Consider the following 24,436-nt stretch of genomic DNA (forward strand, 5'->3'; position numbering starts at 1 on the left):
GCTCTGTGATCACTCCCCTTAGATATGCCCCTTCCAAGCTGCCTCATATGAATTCATGTTGTAGATTTTTTCTGTTCCTCTGTTAATTTATGAAAATTCAACTTAAAATGCGAGATTTGTACGTTTTGTGGAGGAATAGAAAGTTCTGGTAAGTTATCTACTATTTTCAAATACAGTTAAATTAAGCAAGCTATCTGGCTCAATTATGAGACTATGTGCTTGATACAATGCATTACACTCCCAGGCAAAAGAGTTTTCACAGATTCCAAGGCCAAAAAGGACCATTGTGATCATCTAGGGTAACCTCCTGTTTAACACAAGCCATAGAAGTTCCCCAAAATGATTTCTAGAGCATGTTTTAGAAAAACGTCCAATCTTGACTTTAAAATGATTAGTGATAGAGAATCTACCATGACCCTTGGTAAATTGTTCCAATAGCCAATTCCCCTCACCATTAAATGTGTGTACCTTATTTCCAGTCTGAATTTGTCTAGCTTCAACTTCCAGCCACTGGACCATGTTTCACCTTTCTCTGATATACTGAAGAGCCAATTATTAAATATCCGTTACCCGTGTAGATACTTAAATGCTATAATCAAGTCACCTGTAAACGTTCATTTTGTTAAGCTAAATAGATTGAGCTCTGAGTCTCTCACTATAAGGCAGGTTTTCTAATTCTTTAATCAATCCCATGGTTCTTTCAAATTTGTGATCACATTTTAAAAACATAATGGGAAAATAAACAGTTAGAAAAAAATTTGGTTTGACAAATCTGGTTTTACTTTTAAGATAGACCAGCGGATCTCAAACCGTGCATCAGGACCCCAAAGTGGGTCTCGACCCCGTTTTAGGGGCCAACGCCCGAAGGATTCAGCCCTGAGCAGCAGGACTCAGGTTACAGGCTCCTTGGCTGGGGCTGAAGCCTTTGGGCTTTGGCTTTGACCCCTACCCAGGTCAGTGGGGCTCGGGCTTTGGCTCCCCCACCTGGGGCAGTGGGAATCAGACTGACTCAGGCTTTTGTCCCCCGTCTTGGGGTCGTTTAGTAATTTTTGTTGTCAGAAGGGGGTCGCAGTGCAATGAAGTTTGAGAACCCCTGAGAGGAACAAAAAATGTTATTTTAAATACTCCAGTAAAAAATTAACCAGTTAGATTTTATTTTACATTATTGTAATTTTGACAGTACAGGAAGAGGACAAAATCATTGAAAACTAGCACTAACCTACTAAAATTTAGTTTTAAAAGTTACAGTCTTATATTTTAAGGTTAATATAAACATGTTACATGGAAGTGAAATTTTTAATTTTGTTTTTCTTAAATTTTAGTAGCAACACAACAAAGAACAGATGACTGTCATGATTTTATCGCCAAGGACATTCCCAAAGAACCTCCAATTCCCTAGACTATTTTGCATTTTAACAAATGTTACAAAAGCAGTGGGCCCATTCATCAACATTGCTGCCACCACTTTTTATGCTATTCAGTGCCTGATCACACATGTATTTCGTCTCTTTATTTCAGTATTTTTCTGAGAAACAAAAGGACAACTTGAGATATTAAAAGACGTAATGAAGAGCATGCATATGTGTTGAGTATTTTACAGAAATACCAACATTGGTTTATAAGAACAATCTAATTAATAGTATGGAAAATTAAAGATTTCCAAGCAGCAAGCAAAGGCACCAAAAGTTACAGAGTCTCAAGGTGAAGTCTGAAAGTTCTACCATTATGAAGGCTTCTGCCATTATGTGAATTGTTCTCAGTTCTGTCTACTCTAGTTGCACTACATTTAGGCCTGGTCTACAATACAAAGTTAGGTCGACATAAGCCTACTTGTGCATTTGTCTACATTTAATGTCTCCCACTGATGAAAGTGCCCCATTATGCCAATGTAATTACACAAGCTCCCTGAGCGGCATTAAGCCATGCTTGATGTTCAGAGGTCAACGCAGCGCAGGTGTAGACACTGCATTACTTATGTCAACCCTAGAAGTTCTCCAGCAGCTCTCTCTCAATGCCAGACACTGACCGCTCTGGCCACAATTGTGAACTCCACTACCCAGGGGTCACGTACACCTCCAGCTCCCCCTCAAAACCCTATTAAAACCCCTGCAATTTTTTGAAATGCCTTTTCCTGGTTGCACAGGATGGTGAGCACACCTCTATCTGCTTTCCATTATTGTGCGAAACTGCCTGGCTGACCATGCTGGCTACATACTCCAAATGCACTCCTGCCTAGAGTAGACAGGAGATAATGGATCTCTTGGGCCTGTAGGGAGAACAGGCTGTGCAAGCATAGCTCAGAACAAGCTGTAGAAACGCTGACATCAATGAGCAGATTGCTTGGGGGATGAAGGAGAAGGGGTACATGGACCAGCAGCAGTGCGCTAGAAGAGGTAGTGGTAGAAGTAGTGGTATAACAAAAGGGTAGAGTTGCTATCTGCTTTTCATTCCCATCTAGAGTTAGGCAGTTTGTTTATGTACACAAGAATGACCCTTGAATCCTCCTGAGAGATGTTGATGAAACTTCCACAGAAGTACACCGCAATCCTCTCTCAAAGCTTTTCTAGGGATGGCAGCCTTATTTCTTCCCCCACGGAAGGACGCTTTCCCTCAGCGATTACTGCAATGGGGCCTGCAGAAGTTAACAGGCTACTGGCATAAGAGGATGGAGCTCATCGGATAACCCTTGTGTCTGGCTGATCAAATTCAGCAAACAGCCGTTCCATTCCACCCTCCACCCCTTTGGCAAATTTTCTCCCAGGGCTTCACAGATATTATGCAGGACACAACAGTCAACTATAACCAACGGGATATTTTTCCCCACAGATCCAGTCTAATGAGTAAACAATGCCAACGACACTTCAATTTATCAAAAGCATATTCAACTATCATTGTGCACCTGCTGAGTCTGCAGTTGAATCTTTCCTTGCTGTTGTCAAGGTGGCTGGTGTATGGCTTCATGAGCCAGGGGAGTTAAGGGGTCAGCTGAGGAGTTAAGAAGGAAAGAAGCAGACGCAGGGAGCCAAGTATGCACACAGACAAGCAATATAGTTACTGTAGCAGTTGTCTGCTGATGTAACTTGAATTGGCAAAACTTTGTACTGTAGACATGGCCTGAGACTGGAAAGCTTTATGTTGTTTAACCAACAAATACTATGCTATCAACAGCACCAAATTAATCAACTGTTTCAGTGCTGCAACAGCAACATAATGTTCATTTCAACACAACCCATACAAACTATTTCAAAGTAAGGAACCTAACATTTGATTCTTAACACAACTGTATAAGAGGACAAAGGCACATATACCTGCTTGCAGCTGTGGAGTCTTTGATTTTCTTTCCTTCTAAAGAGGCTAAATGTTGTTCCAAAGCATCAAGAAGACTGCTTGGTGCCTGCAAAAGGGCAGTGAGGGCATAGATATGAAAAATCCAAGACAAAACCAGGCACCAGCTAAAAAAAATAAAAAAGAAAGGTATGATCCTGTCACCACAGTGCCAGAGAATGCAACTGAGGGTAACCGGACATGGTCTACAGCTCAAAATATTGACACCACAGTATTTTGACACTAAGAACATAACTTGGGCAAAGTATTTTATATTATCAGGTGGTACAATATCATCCACTACCATGCCAGTTCTATTACTCATGATTAGGGCCCTACCAAATTCACAGTCCATTTTGGTCAATTTCATGGTCACAGGATTTTAAAATCATAATTTAATGATTTCAGATATTTAAATCTGAAATTTCATGGTGTTGTAACTGTAGGGGTCCTGACCCAAAAGGGGGTAGTGGGGGCATTGCAAGGTTATTGTAGATGGGGTCATGGTATTGCCACCCTTACTTCTCCGCTGCTGCTGGCAGCAGCACTGCCTTCAGATTTGGGCAGCCAGAGAGCAGCATTTGCTGGCTGGGAGCCCAGCTCTGAAGGCAGCGCCACCGCCAGCAGCAGCATAGAAGTAAGGACGGAATGGTATGGTATTGCCACCCTTACATGCTGCCTGCAGAGCTGGGCCCTCGGCCAGCCGCTGCCAATCTCCAGCCGCCCAGCTCTGCAGGCAGCACAGAAGTAAGGGTGGCAGTGCCACGACCCCCCTACTATAACCTTGCAAACCCCGCCCCATGACCCTCTTTTGGGTTGGGACCCCCAGTTTAAGAAACACTGGTCTCCCTTGTGAAATCTGTATAGTATAGGGTAATAGTACACACAAGATCAGATTTCATGGTGGAGACCAGATTTTATGGTCCGTGACACATTTTTCATGGCCGTGAATTTGGTAGGGCCCTTCTCATGATGGTGCCTATCAAAAAAGCAATCCATGAAAATGTTGGAAAATAAACACGAAGAAAAGGCATAAAGAAAACAGACAATTGAAATGAGTAGTCTATGTTCCAACTGAGATTAAAAAGGAAGCTGTACCCATCTGAGGCAATACACACATACACAAACTGGAAGTCTTTACAAGTAACCAACTGATACTTTGAAGCCTTCTGCTTAGAGTAGCCACCTTGCTAAGGGATCTCATTTGTGAAAGCTGCATTACGTAAGCCTCTACTACAAACAGATCAGTTTCCATCATACTTTAAAAATGGTTTCAAACTTAGGAATTTCATGTTTCTTCAAATATTTGATTTTAATTCTCTATTTTCTGCTCTCAAAATGATATTAATTTGACAATTGTAATATATTACAACTGTAATTAGTTTGCATTTTCACACATTAGGATCCTGGAATTTGTGAGTGAAAGACTTTCTGGTTAGAGTTCAATTTAGTCACGACTCATCTCAGAATTTAAGAATATGGTGATAATGTATGCAAGAAAACCAATGCATGACTCCACATTTTTCTGAACATGCAACCCAAGAAAGAAACAAACATGTATTCACATATGCATAACAGTTTATGTACCTGAGAAAGATCTGGTATGTCTCCTCTGTCGATTCCAACTTGCTGTAACAAAACAGATTTATGAGCTTTAGAACTAACTAGTGTTTATTTAAAGATTACATTGCTAAAAAGGAGAAATCACGTTAACGTGCTGTCATGCAAGGAAAGCAAAAATCCTCTGTACTCTTTTTAGTTTACATAATTTGAGCTCTAAATTTTTAGATTAAAACAGATGTAAAAAAAAAATCAAAGGAAATCAAAGTAAAATATATGTATACATTAGGCTGTAGTGAGTTTAAAATGTTACCAAACCTAAGTTTGGAGTGCCCTTCCTGATGGTCCACAGAAGAGATTTTGAGAACCAAGCAGGTGATGGTTTGTGTAGGAAGGGAAATTCATGAGAGCATTTCTCTTACAAAGTAGATTACAGAACGCAAGCATTGAGAACTACTGACACAGTACGTATTTGGAAGTACAAAAATAGTATATTGCATTGATACAGCCTCTTTTATCCTCCAAGTTCCAAATCACTCTACAAGCTATACAACATAGACATCGTAACTGAACAGCAGCCATCCCTGTTGTAAAACATCATATGGGTTTCACAGTGCAGATTGACACTACACAACAGTTTAGAACCGTCAAGTGAGGATAAGTACCATATCAGACAAACTGCAGGGAGAATTTTAGATAGGCAGAACGTAATTACCCTTTCTGGAATTTGACCAGGACACTTAGATTAGCACTCTACTGCTCAGACTGAAACCTCGCTAGTTCAGCAAAGCTTCAGAAGAATGCATGCTGCTACCCACTGAATCAACAAGAAAAACCAAGAAAAAACACACTGCACACAACAGAAGTTTTTTAGATGCTGTAAAACTCCTTGTGAAATCCCCTATCATCAGCTTCAGCCATTGCTTTCTCATTTAATGTTGATCCTCAAATTCTTTCATCCCTCAAGTTTGACATAGCAGAATTGATGGTGCCAAACAAAAAAGGGCTAGACATTGTCTCTCAGAAAGAAAAAGACCACCACACACACTTTTCTTCTTCCTAAGTTTACTTTTAAAGAAAACTAAGCACAGCTGTATTTTGTGTGTGTATACAAGCAATGTCTCCCTGGACCACAGTAGCCACTAGCCCTTTATACAATAGGACATTTATATGTTTATTCTTATATCCTCTTCTCAGCAAAGAAAAGCTACTTCTCAGCAAAGAACTGTAAAAATTTTTATTTCTTTCAATATGCAGGCCCTTATTGAGCTTGTCCCCTTGTTATTAAACTCTGATAAAATGCTCCTTGATGGACATTAAATCTGCCAAATGGAAAGGAAATGTAGCTGCTTTATCAGAGTTAAGTATTTTATAAACCGTTTGAGCATGAGGGCAATTTTGGCATAGTAAGGTTTACCTCTGCAACTTTGAGGAACTCTGAGATCCTTGTCATTCTAGTGAGAAACTTCTTATATATGTCAAGGCCTTCTTTGCACTGGTTTTTTTTCATGTCAAAGTATTTTTCTGAAAATGGGAAAGTATTCAAAAGTCACATAAGAAATAAATATACTGTATATATTTTAAACAGAGAGCAGGTACAAGTAACTATAATGCAAGACAAGTTACTTCACTCATCACTATGAAAAAAAAGTATCTGCAGCCTTGTTTCTTCACTTTTCCACGTTAACGGTGGAGGCCACTATGATACCGTATGAGAGATGGAAAAGCAGGCAAGATTAATATTGGAGTCAATGCTTATGCTGGCCAAGATAAAGACACAAATTAATGATTTTTGTACATTTTCCCTTCTCCAGAACTTGATGTTTTTGGTTCAGTCTCCCTGTTTAACATGGTCAGAGATTTTAGTGCATATATCTATATCTGGAAATCAAGTAAGGAAACCCCAATGCCAAGCCACAAGGTTATCTGACAAACATAAAAAGTTGGTCAAATAGGTGGAGTTACTAGTAGGCTGTTTACAGAGGTAGCTGTAACAATGATCACAAATTAACTTCCTCCCACCAGTTAAAAAATACCAAAGTGGGTGTGACTGAATTGAAGCTGCTCTGTAATTTCTGAATACTGTATGTTGACCTGGTTATTGGGATTTTTTCCTCCGCAAACACTTGTGGGTTGCTAGGGACAATCCTTGAACTGTTAGCTTTGAAGATTTTACCTACTTCCTAGCCAACCTGAGAAACCAGTATTGTACCAGAAAGGCCAAAGCCCAGGAACACAAAGAAAAAAAAAACATGCCCATTTAAAAAGGCTTGTTCCCTCAAGAGAAAACAGAGTTTGGGGGAGCCAGAATGAGCCAAACATGCTGGGGTGGCTGAAGAAGTTCAAAAGAACAGGACTACTTGTGGCACCTTAGAGACTAACAAATTTATTTGAGCATAAGCTTTCATGGGCTACAGCTCACTTCATCGGATGCATAGAATGGAACACACGGAAAGAAGATATTTATACATACAGAGAACATGAAAAGGTGGAAGTAGCCATAAGAAGTTAGGTCTGCCTAGTTTACTACCAGGAATAAGCTGCTAAAATAAGTCATTCCTTTTAACTTAAATTTTAATATTACTTACAGGTTTAAGTTTCTCTGCCCCTCCAGCGTTGTGGCACATTAAAAGATATAAATAATTCAGCCTTTAAGGCATACTCTGTGTGTAGGGCCCTACCAAATTCACGGTCCATTATGGTCAATTTCATGGTGATAGGGTTTTTAAAAATCATGAGTTTCATGGTTTCAGCTATTTAAATCTGAAATTTCACGGTGTTGTAATTGTAGGGATCCTGACCCAAAAAGGAGTTGTATGGTGGTTGCAAGGTTATTTTTTTGGGGGGTGGGGGAGGGGTGTTTGCGGTACTGCCACCCCCACTTCTGCGGTGCTGTCTTCAGAGCTGGGCAGCTGGAGAGCGGTGGCTGCTGGCTGGGAGCCCAGCTCTGAAGGCAGAGCCACCACCAGCAGCAGTGCAGAAGTAAGGATGGCATGCTATGGTATTGCGACTCTTACTTTTGTGCTGCTGCTAGCAGGGTGCTACCTTCAGAGCTAGGTGCCTGGCCAACAGCTACTGCTCTCTGGCTGCCCAGCTCTGGAGACAGCGCAGAAGTAATGGTGGCAATACCATGACCCCCCTGCAACTCCCTTTCAGGTCAGAACCCCCAATTTGAGAAACGCTGGTCTCCCCCATGAAATCTGTATAGTATAGGGTAAAAGCACACAAAAAAACAGATTTCATGGGGGAGACCAGATTTCATGGCCTGTGATGCATTTTTCGTGGCCGTGAATTTGGTAGGGCCCTATCTATGTGATAGATCATGCTATCGTTTAGAGCAGGTACTCATTTCACAGGGATAAGCAACAACATAAAAACCTTCATAGCCAGCCAAATATAATACATACAAAAAATTATAAACATTATTAGAATTAAGTTCTAACTATGGAAGTTAAACTCTCTATGCTTCTTTAACAATTCACAGTGGAGAAAAAACTGTCAATTTTGCTATTTGATTTTGAGTCGAGGTTCTCAGTGACAGGCGGAAAACCAGTTCAAGGAAAAATAAATTTTCCATGCCAAAAATTCTTGGACTTTGTTTTTAGGAAATTGCATACTTTGGATTACATGTAAGGAAAGTACTAACAAAGCAAAAGAATCCTTGGCAATAAAGCTGTCCCAAAAAACGGAAGATTTTCTTAAAACATTCTATCTTCATGTACTGCTTTGTCTTATTCCTTAAAGATCCAAACAGCTATAAATTCTGAAAAAAATTATATCTCCTTGCTTATTGAAAACACAAAGAACTAATTCTGCAGACTAGAGTAATATTTACCCAGAAGGTTAATAATTCCTTCATTATATGCTGCAAAGAGTCTAATGGCATCTTTGAAGAGGAGCATGAAGGCAGCATTTATTACACCATTTGTAAGCTCGTTGCTATTGACCTAGGGAGATTAGAAAAGAAAATTAGCTCATCTGGATTGACATTTTATCAGAAAACTTCCGATTAATAATTAAGTTTCAATATTCTAACCCAAAGACCTGCTTTCCATTAGCAAATGGACTGTTTATAGAACATGGCAGCATTCCAAGTTAAATGGAACCTCTATCAGCATCAAAGATGACAAATTAAATAATCAAAGAAAAGCAGGTCAGCAAAAATACATGACTAATCTCTCACAGATTAAGAGGGGCCAAAAGAATAGCTAGAATAAGTTTTGTTTATTTAAAAAACTTCTTAAAGGCAAGTACCCCTAAATGAACATTAATGAAGTGGTCATCTTATTGGGACATCAGTACTTCAAATTAAGTGTACCAGCTACAAGGCAATGTTCCAGGTGTATTTTGCTCCTCAAATTAACTATATTAGACGGGACACAACATGTTAAAAATATGGAAGGGAATTTTACTTTGTATATATTGCATCACTTGTTTTCATAGCTTGTGAAAAGCTGCGGAGGAAAAGTCCAGCTGTGTTAATTGACAGTGTCTCTGATGTGTGCAGAAATTAAACTTACATTGAAGTCAAGAAGTGCATCCATCTGATTTTGTATAATTGGTACGGTTTTAAGGAGTTTTTCTGTGTTCATTGTCCTCATGACTCCATCAGCCCTATTATGCAAAAAAACAGAAAACAAACCACCAATTGGATTATGAAAGAATATTTTATTAGTTAATATGAAACACTGGAGCATATGAAACAGATCAAAAGAACAGCAATGCCAGAGGCAGCATATTCAGACGACTGAAGTAAGAGGCACGCCTTGTGATACTCAAGTTGTCTGGCCAAAAGAATGACAATCATTGTCCAGAAGAGCCATAGCCAACTCTTCTTGGCCAGAAGACAGCACCTGTGACGGGGTCTTCAAGGACTGATCTTTATTCTCTGAGACCAACAGAAATGGCCATGCTCAAAACTATTACACTACCTCACCCACCTTGTCTCTCTAAGATCTTTTAAAAGCATTCGTAAAAGGTAGGATTATAAATACACTGTATGTGGAAATCTGCAGTTACAGAAACACTGAACAAGATTTTACAATTACATTTGACAAGTTTTTTTTAATAAAATAATTGGATTTTTTTAAAGAGAATGTCAGTTATCTGGGTCTATTTAACTTTCATTTGGTTGATGTTTTAAACTAGATATCCAGAGAAGATACAAATGCTAAGAGAAAAAGAAGGTGCACTAGGAGCAAATGAACAATAAACAAGAATTATTGATAGTAAACATTTGCTTTCTACACTACACGGACTTAAAAATAACATTCACTTTATGTAAAAAGGCTTGATACCAAAGTCAAAACTTCTACCTCTTATAACCTCTTGCTTGTTCAAACTAAAAATCAGAATCCACTGGACTCTGCAGCACAAAAGGCTGAGGATTATTACAGCTGGAAAAAGCCAAAAATGTCAAGGAACGAACACCATCAATAACTTCCTCCTGTTAACAGAATTCCTTACAATTAAAAATAGTCCTCTTGCCTGTTGGTCAGCTGGTGAAAGAATGGTTAATTACCCTACATTAGATGAGCTTCTTCAAGAGGGGTGTCCACATGGATCACACTCTTGGTGCACGTGTGCCCCAGGCGGACAGATTGGTTTCTTTTCGCTAGTAGTGTGTGTTGGGGCCATAGTTGCACCCTAGATATTCTTGCCCACCCCAAGGGCATAAAAGACAGATCAGGACCAATCGTCCCTCAGTTCCTTCACCAATACAGAATCTCAGAGGCGTATGACTTTGCAGTAATGGGGAAGGAGAGCAGGTAATGGAATCCATGTAGACAAGATCTTTAAGAACCACAGTTGCTGTAAGTAACCATTCTCTCTGAGTAATGGTCTATAGGGATTCCACCTTAATACCATTAGATCGAGTGCATGAAGTTTAACATTCCTGGGACTAGTGTATAGTCCAATATAGCTGAATGGGTGCTGAGGGAAGACCGCTGGTGACAAGATGCCCAAATAGAAAGCCTCTTTCATTTATGAGGCTAATTCAGTCTAGTTGAGGCTTTCCTTTTCTGATCAACAGATTCTTTTGGGGGATGTCAGCCAGCCATGATCTAGGCTGTCAGATAACAACAACAATGGGTCCAGCTGTAGAATTTGATGGTTCTGCAAGGCTATTGGGCACCGCAGGCAAAGTGACTGGGGGCTACATTGAGATGTTGACCAGATCCGAATGCCAGAATTGCCTGGCCCCATCAGGGCAATCATGATTATCAATCATGTATCTTGCCTCAGCTACCTCATGACTCTCTGTAATATGGGGGTTGGAAGGCAGGCATATATCAGTGCAGGCATCCAGGGGATGAGAAAGGCATATGACAGGGAGCCTGCACTGGAAACCCCCATGGAGCAGAATATTTGGCATTTCTTGCTCTGGTCTGTTGCAAATAAGTCTGTTTGGATATCCCTACTTGCGGAAGATGCTCTGCGACACTGGGTTCTTGACCAACCACTTGTGGTTGTCTGAGAACTGTCTGTTGAAGTGATCTGCTAGCAAGCTCTGAACACCTGAAAGATGCAGGACCAGTGGCACGGTCCAGTGATGAATACACTAAGCCCAGAGCCAAATGGACTCCTGGCAGAGTGGTGATGACCTAACCTCTCTTTGTCTGTTGACACAATGCATAGTTGTGGTGCTTCATCAGCCCTGGAATAGCAGATCCATGCAGTTGAGACAGAATGCTTAGCATGCCAAGTGAATGGCTCAGTTCCAGGATATTTATGTGCAGATGAGCTCCAGGAAGGGACCACAGGCCCTATGTTACAAAGTGACCTAGATGAGCCTCTCTTCCCTGGGTTCAGACATTTGTCAGAGTCTTAGTCGGCAGAGGTGCAGAGAAAAGTACTCCATTGCACACCTGCAGTGGGTCTTTTCCAGTTAATGAGGACAGGACTTCTTGTGGAATCCTGACCAACATGGCTATATGGGGATCTGCTGTGTAGATACACTGATTTCAACTACCCTTGCCTGGAGACTAGGCAAAGTCTGGCAAGCTGTCTCAGAAGTATGAGGCTGTATGTCCCAGAAATTTGAGTCATGGTCTTACTGATGTCTTTGAGTGAGCTTGTAGTTGATGAGGTCCACTACGGTTTGGAGTCTTGTGGAAGGTAAGCTCTTGCTGACACTTCTTCTATGAGCTCTAAGCTTTGAAATAAAGTAAGTGTGGGTATTTCTCCAAGTACTTAGTAAACATGCTTGGTGCTGTGGGAAGACCAGTATCACCATCCTGAGCTTGAAATGATGAACAAACCTGCTGAGACAAATGCCCAGAATGGGACGTCACCAATCTCTTTTTTCCTTTGGTATGGAGAGTTCACGATCAGAGGATTTTATTCCCATTACTTTAAGGAGAGAGTCCACCTCTTGCTTCAATAGTATCTCGGTGGGATGAGGGAGCTGAAGAATGAAGGTGGATGCCTAACAACCATGAAAGGTTAATAAAAAGAGTAGTAAAAATTATTTTTTTTAAAAGCCTACAGGTAAAAGTTAACTACTTAACAGGTACACTAACTAATCAGTAACACCAACAGTCACAGAGAAGCAGGAGGACACTGCAAGGGTTCCTTCTTGCTGCTGCAGGAAGAAGAAACTGAAGGATGGCTGGTCCCACCATTTATACCATTGTGGGGGTGAGGGGGGCAAAAAGACACCTGGGGTGCAGGGTTGGCCCCAGCAAGTACTGCTGGCCAAAAGAACCAGATCTTGTGTAAATAGGGAACATGACCACCAAGAGTAGAATCCATGTGAACGTTCACTTGAACCATGGTTGATTTATTACTTCAACTACATTAGAGCCACCATGGCTTTAACGTATGCCATATCTAAAGCAGTTGCTTAACCAGCAGTTGACCACTGTATGCCATAAGATACGTAAATGGATCAGATGTCTTCCCCCAGTCCCCATCCCCAAAAGGGCACAATGGTCATTCTGTGTAATTACCATTGTAAAGTCTATAGTACTGTAATGTACTAACAGCCACTTTGAGAGCGGCATGAAGAAGGAACAGATGGTACAGCAAGGCATTTCACAAATGCGCACCTCCATAATCTTCTCAAATGGGATGCTTAGTTAAACACCAATGGTGCCAAACACAAGACAGCTTTCTGACATATCAAAGAACATTTTATTGGCCAGATTAGGTAGCTACCACCGGTTGCCTCAATCCGATGCACAGTCTGATTTCCATTTAATTTTTTTTTTCAAAAGACAGTGTTCCCCAAAATTTCTGAAGACAGACACATTACAACTCAACTGCACTGACATTTTTGGTGCATAATGCACAGAGTATATTGATCAATACCAGTGAAAAGATATTCAACTTGGTTATTTGAGAACAGCTTGTTAGTACGTACTGCAAGTCAGATCTTAAAGATAAGAAAAATAAAAACTACAGTTCTTACCCTCTTTTTACTTTGGTGAAGTCAAAAGCCACTTGTCTGTAAGAAACTGCTTTTTCATTCAGATACCTACTATACCGTCTGATAAATGTGGACATGTCATACCCTAAAAGAGAAAAGGTTTCAACAGCTTATCGCTCCTCCAGTCAATTTTTATACAAAGCCAATTATTCTGACTAGGCAATAAGATTACACTTATAGATTGTTTTTGTTTACAAGTTTTCCCTTAATCCACCAATATATAAAAACGGTTACAAAAGACTGGTCTCAATTTTTTTTGACACATAAAAATATTGTGGTGTTAAGAGCTATATCAGGGGTAGGCAACCTATGGCACGCGTGCCAAAGGCGGCACGCGAGCTGATTTTCAGTGGCACTCACACTGCCCGGGTCCTGGCCACCGGTCCGGGGGGGGCTCTGCATTTTAATTTCATTTTAAATGAAGCTTCTTAAACATTTTAAAAACCTTATTTACTTTATTTACAACAATAGTTCAGTTATATATTATAGACTTAGAGTAGGTCTACACTTACCCGGGTAGTTCGGCGTCAAGCAAATCGAACTTCTGGGTTCGACTTATCGCTTCTTGTCTGGACGCGATAAGTCGAACCCGGAAGTGCTCGCCGTCGACTGCGGTACTCCAGCTCGGCGAGAGGAGTACGCGAAGTCGACGGGGGAGCCTGCCTGCCGCGTCTGGACGGAGGTAAGTTCGAACTAAGGTACTTCGAACTTCAGCTACGTTATTCACGTAGCTGAAGTTGCGTACCTTAGTTCGAATTGGGGGGTTAGTGTAGACCTGCCCTTAGAGAAAGAGACCTTCTAAAAATGTTAAGATATATTACTGGCACGCGAAAGCTTAAATTAGAGTGAATAAATGAAGACTCGGCACACCACTTCTGAAAGGTTGCCAACCCCTGAGCTATACACTGTACAGTACACACCCTGAAAATCTGAATACATGATGTAGCAAATATCTAAAGATGTCACATAACTGTGTAATTTCCTTTACCGTCTGAAGTTAACCATCTCCTGGAAGTCAGTGAGCAGATTAAGTATTTTTATATAAATTTGTGGATACTAGCAAAGAAAGTGCCTATATATGCTTACTGATTTATTTGTTGTAAGATTTCTTAACTAGCATACATGTATGTACAAAAGTCTTACGTTTTCAGAGCAATGTCAAAGTCCATACATACTCTTTTAGAAGTTAATACAGCAAAATGCACTGAACTAAATTGACATTAATAAGTGGGAGTTTGCACATGCAAAGATTGTAGGATTAGACTGACGTATCTTAATTACATCCAAAAATCTTTCCTATGGGTGCAGGCCATGAAATCCTATCCTCTGCTTTATTCCCCAGAGGAAACACGGGAGTTAGATGGCAAAGGTCTCTTTTCATATTCTATGCCAGTCTACCCTTGAAAATTAAGTCTCAGCTTGACAGTTTTGAGTCATTTACCACAATGAAAACTGCTGTCCAAAGCAATCAGCAAGAGTACGTATATTATACTACAATTATGGCAAAACAAAATTGAAGCAGCTATATAAAGTGCAAAGTTGGAGACAAAACAGCTATTTCAGTACAGGCAAATTAGTAAATTTTTAAGAATAGCTCCATGCATGAACAGAATTACATGCAGCAGTGGGGAAACCTAGTAATAGGGACCAGTAACTGTTTCTTGCCCGATACCTACTCTAAACAAAGAGACATCTGACTGAAACAATTATAGTTTCAAGCAATTGGTCCCTACTACAGCATGTACAGGAGTTCATTTAGTTTGGGCCCTTTTATTTTGTTATACTTCTCCCAGCCTTGCAGAATACATGAAAGTGAGTAGCTCAGGCACAAAGATGTATTTGTCTACCCTTTACCACAACGATGGATAATTTACAAATGTTATTTCCTTGTTAAAAATTTTATTTACCCCTTCCTTGCAAGGAGGCAAGTAGAATTTTGCAAAATGGAATTCAATCATTCTATAATAATTAATAATAAGCAGTATAATAATAACAAAAATAAAATAATAAAAATAAAAGGAGGACCCCAGTGTGTGAGGTAGTATGTGTGAAGTTTTTGGTGTAGAGCAGCGGTTCTCAAACTGTGGGCCAGGACCCCAAAGTGGGTCCCGACCCCCTTGTAATGGGATCGCCAGCGTTGGCTTAGACTTGCTGGGGCCCAGGGCTGAAGCCCGAGTTCCACTGCCCGGGGCCGAAGCCAAAGCCTGTGGGCTTCAGCCCTGGGTGGTGGGGCTCAGGTTGCAGGCCCCCTGCCTGGGGCTGAAGCCTTTGAGCTTCAGCTTTGGCTCCCTGCCCAGAGCAGTGAGGTTTGGGCTTTGCCCCCCCTTCCCACCCGGGCAGGCTCAGGCTTCGGTCCCCTGTCCTGTGGTCGTGAAGTAATTTTTGTTGTCAGAAGGGGATCACAGTTCAATGCAGTTTGAGAACCCCTGGTGTAGAGAATACAATACAGTCTGATCTGATCAAATCATTATCTTTGGAGCATGACCTGTCTCTTACTATATGCTTGTACAGTGTTTAACCCAATGGGATTCCAATCTCAGCTGGACCTCTATGCAACATTAATAGTTTTTGAATTGATTTCTTCCCTGGTAGAATTGATTTCTTCCGACCTGGAAACTGAAAATTTTATTTCATATTTATTCATTTAATTAATCCTACATAGGCATGGGGATAGGCTGGATGACCACCAACTTAAATAAAAATTAAGTGCTATTGGTCTTTTTGTTTCAACCAGTACCAGCCAGTATCAAGAACAAATCTCTCCTGCCCCATGTTGAAACTGGAATGCATTATGGGAGTTTTAACCTCTCATTTTATCTTGTATTGGCTGTTGTTGAAAACTGGTTCAGAACTATAATAAATAGCATGACTAAAATCAAACTTATATAAGATAAAAAATTATATCTATTCTTTCCATGTGGCACTATTTTCTACAATGCCACAAATGCTAGTCAGTTGGAAGATTATGAATGACATCCACAGAAGTGTTCTAAAATGAAGAATTTCACTTCTTGGAATGATATGCAATTTTTTAAACTACTGAAGAGAGGCAGTTCATCATAACTTGTGAAAATACAGTATTTATTATTCCCTAAAATACCATGTTAGTTTTTATAATGAAGATACCTTACCTTGCAATCCACTTTTGTCTAGGAAATTGCTCAAATTAAACAGTGTGTTTCTGGAAGCTAGATACTGGATAAAACGCTAGATGGAGAAAAAAAGATTTTGAATCAATAAGTTATTGCTTTGCTGGAATTTTACTTAATTCTGCACTTAAAAACAGTTTAGTTAACTCAGTGCTATCAAACTTTCAAAAAATTTGTAGTGTAACTTGCAAATAACACAAACAACCCCTACACTTCTGGGCAAAGCTGTAAGTGGAGGAATACAGGGTTTAACTACTATTTAACTGGTATTGGTGAAGGATTAAAGGACCCTTTGTTCTAAACTAGAATTAGCCACAAGAGGGCAAACTTCTCATACAGGCATTAAAATTAGATACAAGGCATTAAAATTTGGCATTACAACTTTTTTCTTCAAACATACTCTATTTGTAGAATCTTTCTGCACAGCTGGTAGCAATTTTTGAGCTAAATAAATACAAAGATATACTGAATGCAAATCAATTTCAAGTTAGGATAACTGATGGTATGTAACAATCAGTTTGACAAGTTGCCTTCCAACTTGCAGACGATTTCTCCTTTACTTAGGAAGTAAACCTGGCAATTCGAATGCCAAACCAATTTTATGAGGATTATGAGGCTAACAATATTTCTTATGATGGAACTTTTTGGTAACTAGAAATGACAATTGTAAGATGAAACTCCTAAAAACCAGGATCTAGTGGTCTTTTTAAGACTAGGCTCAGATCAAAACCTCTAAACAAAGGTTGTAGAGCATCCTGCAAGAAACTTGAAAAAACTCAACTTTGGTTTCGAAGTCCTTGTGGTCTGTTCCAATTTAGTGCTGGCTGTAGAACAGTCTTGTGATTCTTTGGTTCACATTGCATTGGTTTCATGAAGTACTTATTTGAGGTCTGATTTTCAAAGACACTGAGCACCTGCAGCTTGCACTCACATTATTTGGCATTGGGTGCTCTGCACCTCTCAAAATCAGGCTTTTAGTTACTACAAATAGCGAAAGTGTACATTTTAACAATACATAATCCTATGATTGCCTGCTTTAATGGAAGTGAATTAGCAGTAAAATTATTACAGACCTGAACTCTTCTGTTTCTCAGTTGCTTTATTTTGTCTCATTCAAAACATTAGCAGAGACTTGTTTTTCATTTGGTTTACTTTTGTAGCAGAGCTCTACACAAGGAATTCTGGTTCACGAGACAAAATCTCCCTACCCCCACATACACGTCAGATGCTCTGACATGTACTGGCAGAGAACTATACTATTTTTTTTTTACCAGATCAGATTAGCAGTAGTCACTCTATGAAATGTAAACCTTTCAACTGAAAATGAGTGTCTGTATTTCAAAACAGATTACTTAGACAGAAGCATGTTGCTCTGCTCTAGCTGAAAAAAGGGACTCATTTTTCAGTGTGCACATTGTGGTTGGGGCGGGCTAGGGATCATGCCTCTGTAGAACTTTTTTTCCCCCATATCTGTTTTACGGTGTATAGTGTGCAGCCACAGCCAAGGTCTCTTTCAAAATTTCTTAATCAGTTACCTCTCACATGTGGTGGCTTCCAGAACCGATTGTAGTACAAAGGCTTTCTTCACTTATACTGCCTACATCAACACTTTGGCATTTGTAATCAGGGTATCAGTAGATTACCAGGAAATAATGTCTACCTGTACCAAGAAGTGAGCTAGGGGTTTCTTGACAAGCTTTATCTTTAGTTCCCTGTACACTTAGGTTAAATTTAAAATATTTACCTGAATGTTGTTTAATTTAATTACCTTTAAATATAATTATGGGATTTTATTTAAGAGATATTCAGCAGCATGAAGATTTACTATTAATACTACATAAAGATTCTTATTCACATTAAATAAATTCAGGAACCTAAAGGAGAAATTTTCTTATCAATTCAGGTTTCATCCTGTCTAGTCTGTATCTCATACTTTAGGAATTGCATGTCTAACCAACACCAGTACTGTATTTGGCCTTCTATACTGAAGATCACATTTTCTTTCTTTCCATTCAAAACATTTTAGAAGAGCAACTTTACTGTACTCTTCATGGATTATAAATCATATTTCAGAAGATTAGAGAGACAGGCATTTTATTCCCTTTCATTCCCCGCCCCCCCCCCCCCCCCCCCCCCGCGACCTCCAAACCATGGTGGTGTTAATTTTCATCAGTAAAGAAACCTCTTCCCCAGCCTTCTAAGCAGCCACATGGCTTTTCGTACTTGTACTCTCAATGCTACATTCTAGCCTGCACAGGATTCTCTTGAGGGGAAACTGTCCAGAAGTTGTGAAATATTTGCTTAATCCTGCTATTCTAATGACCCTTTCAGCATTTGTTTAGGATTAAATACTGTTAAATCCCTACTGGGCACATGTATGCTTCAGAGTCCCTTTGAAGAAAGGAAGAGTTTTTTGCTAGCCAGTAAGAAGGGTTGCTATGAAAAGAATTCTGAATACTGACTCGCTCAGCCCTATTTTTAGTCTCTTTAGAAGTTTTCCGATGTATGAAGAGTGAAGAGGAGAGCTAGGTGGAGAATGGTCATTCCATTTTGTGAAGATCCTGGGAGCGCTGGGTCCAGGGCAGTTTATCAGGAGGGCTGAAGAGGAAGTAGGCAGGTAAGCCCCCAAGAAGCCTGCCTTGTTTCTGGCAGAATTTCACTGATATTGAACCATATCTGTGAAACATTTCCATTTCAACAAAATAACAAAAAAGTTTTGTCAAAATGTTTCCAACAAGCTACAGTGAAAAGGCATCAGGATTTGGAGTGAGCTGAATAACTTGCACCTATGGGAACAAATTTATTTCCTCTTCCTCCCTGCTGGTCTGAGTAAGGGTATTACCTACTACACATATTACAAATGTCTTCCTGAAAGTCATCCATCACATAATTTTTCCTTATGTGCTAACTTTAGAAGAAATGAGATGGGCAGAAAAGCCAGTGCCATTGGAAAAATGAATTTTGAGGCAGCAGTTCAGTGAATTTTCAAATCAAGTCTCTTTGCTAAACGGGATTCAGGGCCTGGAAGAAGTTACATCCTTATTGTAATCTCTAGTTTTATCCATTGCAGCTAATTCTACAGCTCAAGGATGACATGGATTCATTCATAGGGTAAAGATCTTGATAACTGCCCTGTTGCAGGTATGTTCATAAAATTAATGCTAAATCTTGTCACTGAGTATTTCTGTCTCTGAAAACTGATCCCCGAGAACTGATACAACAATTAATACGCACTAGTGCTGAGTTTTGCTAAGCTATATGTGTGGAGTTATAGGTTATCATCACTTGGTGGTAAGGGTCTTTTCCCCCCACTCATAACTCTTGGCTTTTTGTAAGTGTACTATCTGAAAATACCATTGTAACCTAAAACATCATGCAGAGAATGGTTATATGGACATTGTACTGGGTCCAAATATACAATGTATCAGATAGGACTATAACAGAAAAATTCTGTTTTCAGCTGAAGTGACTGATTTTACATAGCTTGGGGTGAGGAGGGGGGCGTGATAGCCTTGAACATTCCAAACCTAGGCCAATTGAATCTCCATTGAAGTTCCAAGGATTAGACCACTTTCAACACTCTAATATGACAAGTAGTCTGTCTGGGAGTAGAATTTGTTTTTGAAAATTCCTGCTGGTCTAATTTAAAAAAACTGATGTTTACAAAAGGGCGAGGAAAAAACAAGAAATAATTTAAATCATAGCTAGTGAGCAAAATAGCTGCATTTTCTTCTCTCCCTAGGACACTCCTCACAAAATCCACAGTATTGGGACCCATACATGGAAAATATTTATCAATGATTGAGTATAAATGGGATTAGAATCTTAACTATGATGATTCTTGCTCACATGAACAAGATTAAACTGTATGACCCATGAACAACTCAATGCCAACTGGCAACGGGGTTACAATAATATCCTGATTCTGGTAAGTACATTCTGGTTCATCAAAGAATGCCATGCGAGGTCTTAAATGAAAACAATGGTCACATTAGTCATTACTATCGTTGTGAAATGTATCTACAGACACTATGTAAGGAGCTATGTATGTATACTGAAAATATGTTCTTAAGAGTCTGTATCATAGCAGAAGTGGAGAAACAGGTTTCCGGTCACAAAAAAAATGGTTATTCACCTGTGCGCATGTAAAATTAAGCATTGTAAGCTAACACAATGGTGGCCAATTTACATACAAAGTCAACAGAAATATCAAGTCAAAAAAGAAAGCATACAGAGGTGGAAGGCAACCTTATCTTGAGATACACTTCAAAGGTTTGCTGGACTATCTGGGGAACAGAGAAGACACCCTGTGATCCCGGACCTAGGAAGTAAAAGGGCAGTGCATTTACATTCGTGAAACCAGTCTTAGTTGAAATGCTGCAGAGGACACTTAGGGTGAGAAAAACTTCTTTAGACTGGAGGCTAGCCTGTTAAGTCAAGTCTAGTCTCTAGAAAGCGTGTTATGATTTTGTTTTATAGGTAATCTTCTTGCTTCCATTATCCTTACTACCTCTTAATTCTTGGATAATAAAAACTTAATATTGTTTTCACTATAAATATATCTCAGTGCTGTGATATTAAGCAAGAAGCTGATCCTGAGTTGAATCATACAAGCTGCTGTACACACTGTTCCTTTGGGGACAGCAGATGTGGTATTTCTGTGAGCATTCAGTGGAAAAGAGGCTGGACACTACAGGGGAACACTTCAAAAAGACTGGAGGACTGGGTATACCAATTGTTAACCTGAATGGCAAAATAAGGGCTGGCATAACCCAGAGGAGATTGTTTGGGTGGCTAACAGGCTGGTAGTATCAGGAAGCCAACATCCAATTAAACACAAGCAAGTCTCCTTCATGCTGTAGGCTGGGGGTAACAAGGTGACTCTCAGTCCTGGGTACCCCAAGAACTATCACAAACTGATTTCCAAATTCAGTGATAGGAAAGAAAATTCTTTCCTAGCATATTGGCAGGGACTACTAGGGAGGAAAGAGCTTCTCATCTTCTCTGCCCACACTGAGCAGAGATAATTTGCTGGGCTCAGCTGAAACTATCCCACATACATTTCCCTGAAATTCTAAATGCCAGGGTGCAGGAGAGATAAGAGCCTGTGGATTTCAGTCCTTCCCATCTTTTATTTATATTTTCTCCATTAGACTGATTTTATCATTGCTCATTACATACTTTAACTGTGCAAATACAATATGAACCCTTTATAGAGGCATTTCAATAGTCAAACATAATGGGCTCACAGTAGATCGGGGTGGGCAAACTACAGCCTGCGGGCTGCATCTGGCCCACCACGGCCCTCCAGCGAGGGAGCAGGGTCGGAGGCCACTGCGTGCAGCTCCCGGAAGCAGCGGCATGTCCCCCCTCCGGCTCCTTTGCATAGGGACAGCCAGGGGACACCGCTCCACACGCTGCCCCCCGCCCAGCGCCACACCCACCGCTCCCATTGGCCGGGAACCGCGGCCAATGGGAGCTGCAGGGGCAGCACACAGCAAAGCTGTCAGGCTGTGCCTCTGCATAGGAGCTGGAGGCGGAACATGCTGCTGCTTCTGGGAGCTGCTTGAGGTAAGCGCTGCCCAGAGCCTGCACCCCTGACCTCCTCCCACGCACCAACCCCCTGCCCCAGCCCTGATCCCCCTCCCACCCTCCAAACTCCTCGGTCCCAGCCCAGAGCACCCTCCTACACCCCAAACCCCTCATCCCCAGCCCCACCCCAGAGCCTGTACCCCCAGCTGGAGCCTTCACCACCCCCCACCTGTCCCAGCCCAGAGTCCCCTCCCGCACACTGACCTCCTCATTTCTAGCCCCACCCTGGAGCCTGCACCCCCAGCCAGAGCCCTCACTCCCTCCTGTACCCCAACCCCATTTTCATGAGCATTCATGGCCCACCATACAATTTCTATACCAGATGTGGTCCTCGGGCCAAAAAGTTTCCCCAACCCTGCAGTAGATCCAGAACAGTTTTCCATTCACATTCTGACTCAGTTAGGCTTGGTCTACATCGTTCAAGGCTGTGAAAAATTTTGCAGCCTGAGCACCATAGTTAAGTTAGTCTAATCCCTGATGTTGATGTGGCTAGATCGACAGAAGAATTCTTCCACTGACCTACTTACTGCCTCTCAGAGAGATGGCAATTATAATCGACAGAAAAACCTCTTTAGTCAACACAGAAAGCTTCTACACTATGGCGCTCCACCGGCTCAGCAGCAGTGCTATAGCAGTTGTAGAATAGGCATGTCCTTAGTATCTGAGGGTCTTTCAATTCCTGTGCAGATACTAATGGAACCAAAGAGTAGCGTTAATGGCTTTGTAGAATCCCATGAAAAGTCAGAAGGTATTTTTCTATTTTTTCCTTATGACAATATATACTATGAACTGTATGAGAAATTTCATTTCAATTGTTTCAATGTAAAAGAAATTTGACTGAACATGAAGGGGAATCTGAATATTGCCCATACCATACATATTATATCATGTATGGATTATACACAGTAGCCACTTTTCAAACTTAATTTTTAAAATTCAAATGGTAGTTTAAGAAAAAAAGGCCTCAAAATGTCTACTGTGCTATACATCAACAGAGCTAAAATTTTACGTCTTTTTTTAAATGTAGGAAGTTCACAAGCCACAGTTCATTTGGGTTAAGCATCTTAAAAAATAGGGCTGTATCATGGAAACACCACAATACCTATTTTGTCAAGGTTTCTGTGGAGAACTGAGGGCATGTAGCAGGATGGGGCTTACTACTTTTTTTAAAAATCAGCTGATATGTTAATTTTATTATTTTGGGCCGTTAGCTCATATTTAATTGATTGCAAACTTAATTGTTAATTATGGGTGCCTACTGCTCACATGTAAACATTCTTCATATTTTTAAATCAAATATAAATAAAAAGATGGTTGGTCCCTAACTAAAAAGTTTGGAAAAAACATACAATTCACAAACAATTCTGACTATAAAGAAAAAGCCTGTTTTGTCAGAGGCATGACTAGGTGACCTAGTAAGTCTCTTTCATCTTATGTCATACTTTTTTTTATTTTATTTTATTTTTTTATTTCTCTGAAATTTTTTTTAATGATAATAAAAACAATACTGGCATAGAAAAGGAACCCTCTCTTACAGTCCTCTTACTTCCTAGTAAGTAGAAGGGCAGAAATATTGAAGATTTTCTTATAAAGGTATCTAGTCAAAGACACCTCCATGATGTATCTTTACAGAAGAGATACGATTTTTGTACTAAAGAAATTGTATTACCTCATTTCCATACACCATTAGATGGTGAGTTGTGATGAGGGACTTGAAGACCACCACCCAGCTACTATTGGTAGTTCTTTCAAATAAGCTGTCCGCCAGCTGGGGGATGTTCACATTCATCTCATTTGTGCACTGGATTAAGTCTGTAGTAAAGAGAATTGATTATTGTTATTTTACTTGTATATTTAGTATTCTTGAAGCTTCGTTATCATGATGGTACACATATATTTCAGTTTTTCATTCAATGGAGCAATCTAGAGATTATGGAGCCTTTCCCTGAATACCTCTGATTTAGCTCTCAAAGGTTTTCACTCTGTGGCCCACTAGGAAGATGTCAGAGAGCTGCAGTTTGAAAGCCTTTAAAGTATTTAATTCATCCACAGAATAGACAGTATGAATAAAAATAAGCTTCTCAAATTTATTCTAAAAAGGACATTCTGCAAGTAAGAGTCACTTTCCTTGCCCATTTAATCCTTGGTGTTTGCTTATAATGTTACTATACCATTAGTTAACTGTGATGGCAATTTTCATGATTAACACCTATCTACTAGAAACTGAACTGAGATTATCAATTTCATATGGATCACTGAAAAGCCATGCAATGGTAACATTATCATCACTGACACTGGCTAGACTCAAACTAGTGAGCTGGATATGAAAGTCTTCATATCCTGTATTCAGGTCCCTGAGTCATGTAGTCCCCTTCCTAGG

General features: G+C 40.1%; 1 protein-coding gene across 13 annotated transcripts in view; it reads right to left on the reverse strand.

Annotated features, from left to right (window-relative positions):
• Positions 1–24,436, reverse strand: part of PICALM (phosphatidylinositol binding clathrin assembly protein) — a 120,614-nt gene that overhangs the window by 55,020 nt on the left and 41,158 nt on the right. For all 13 annotated transcript variants that reach the window (XM_024194610.2, XM_024194600.2, XM_024194599.2 and 10 more), the window contains exons 2-9: positions 23,726–23,868; positions 16,447–16,522; positions 13,298–13,400; positions 9,405–9,498; positions 8,720–8,831; positions 6,302–6,408; positions 4,912–4,953; positions 3,309–3,394 (exon numbers count right to left, since the gene is read on the reverse strand). In XM_024194610.2, the coding sequence (XP_024050378.1) occupies positions 3,309–3,394; positions 4,912–4,953; positions 6,302–6,408; positions 8,720–8,831; positions 9,405–9,498; positions 13,298–13,400; positions 16,447–16,522; positions 23,726–23,868 (763 nt within the window). The remainder of the gene's footprint in view (positions 1–3,308; positions 3,395–4,911; positions 4,954–6,301; positions 6,409–8,719; positions 8,832–9,404; positions 9,499–13,297; positions 13,401–16,446; positions 16,523–23,725; positions 23,869–24,436) is intronic.

The sequence above is a fragment of the Terrapene carolina genome, unplaced genomic scaffold (assembly GCF_002925995.2).
Source record: "Terrapene carolina triunguis isolate 2854851 unplaced genomic scaffold, T_m_triunguis-2.0 Scaffold97, whole genome shotgun sequence".
NCBI lineage: Eukaryota > Metazoa > Chordata > Testudines > Emydidae > Terrapene > Terrapene triunguis.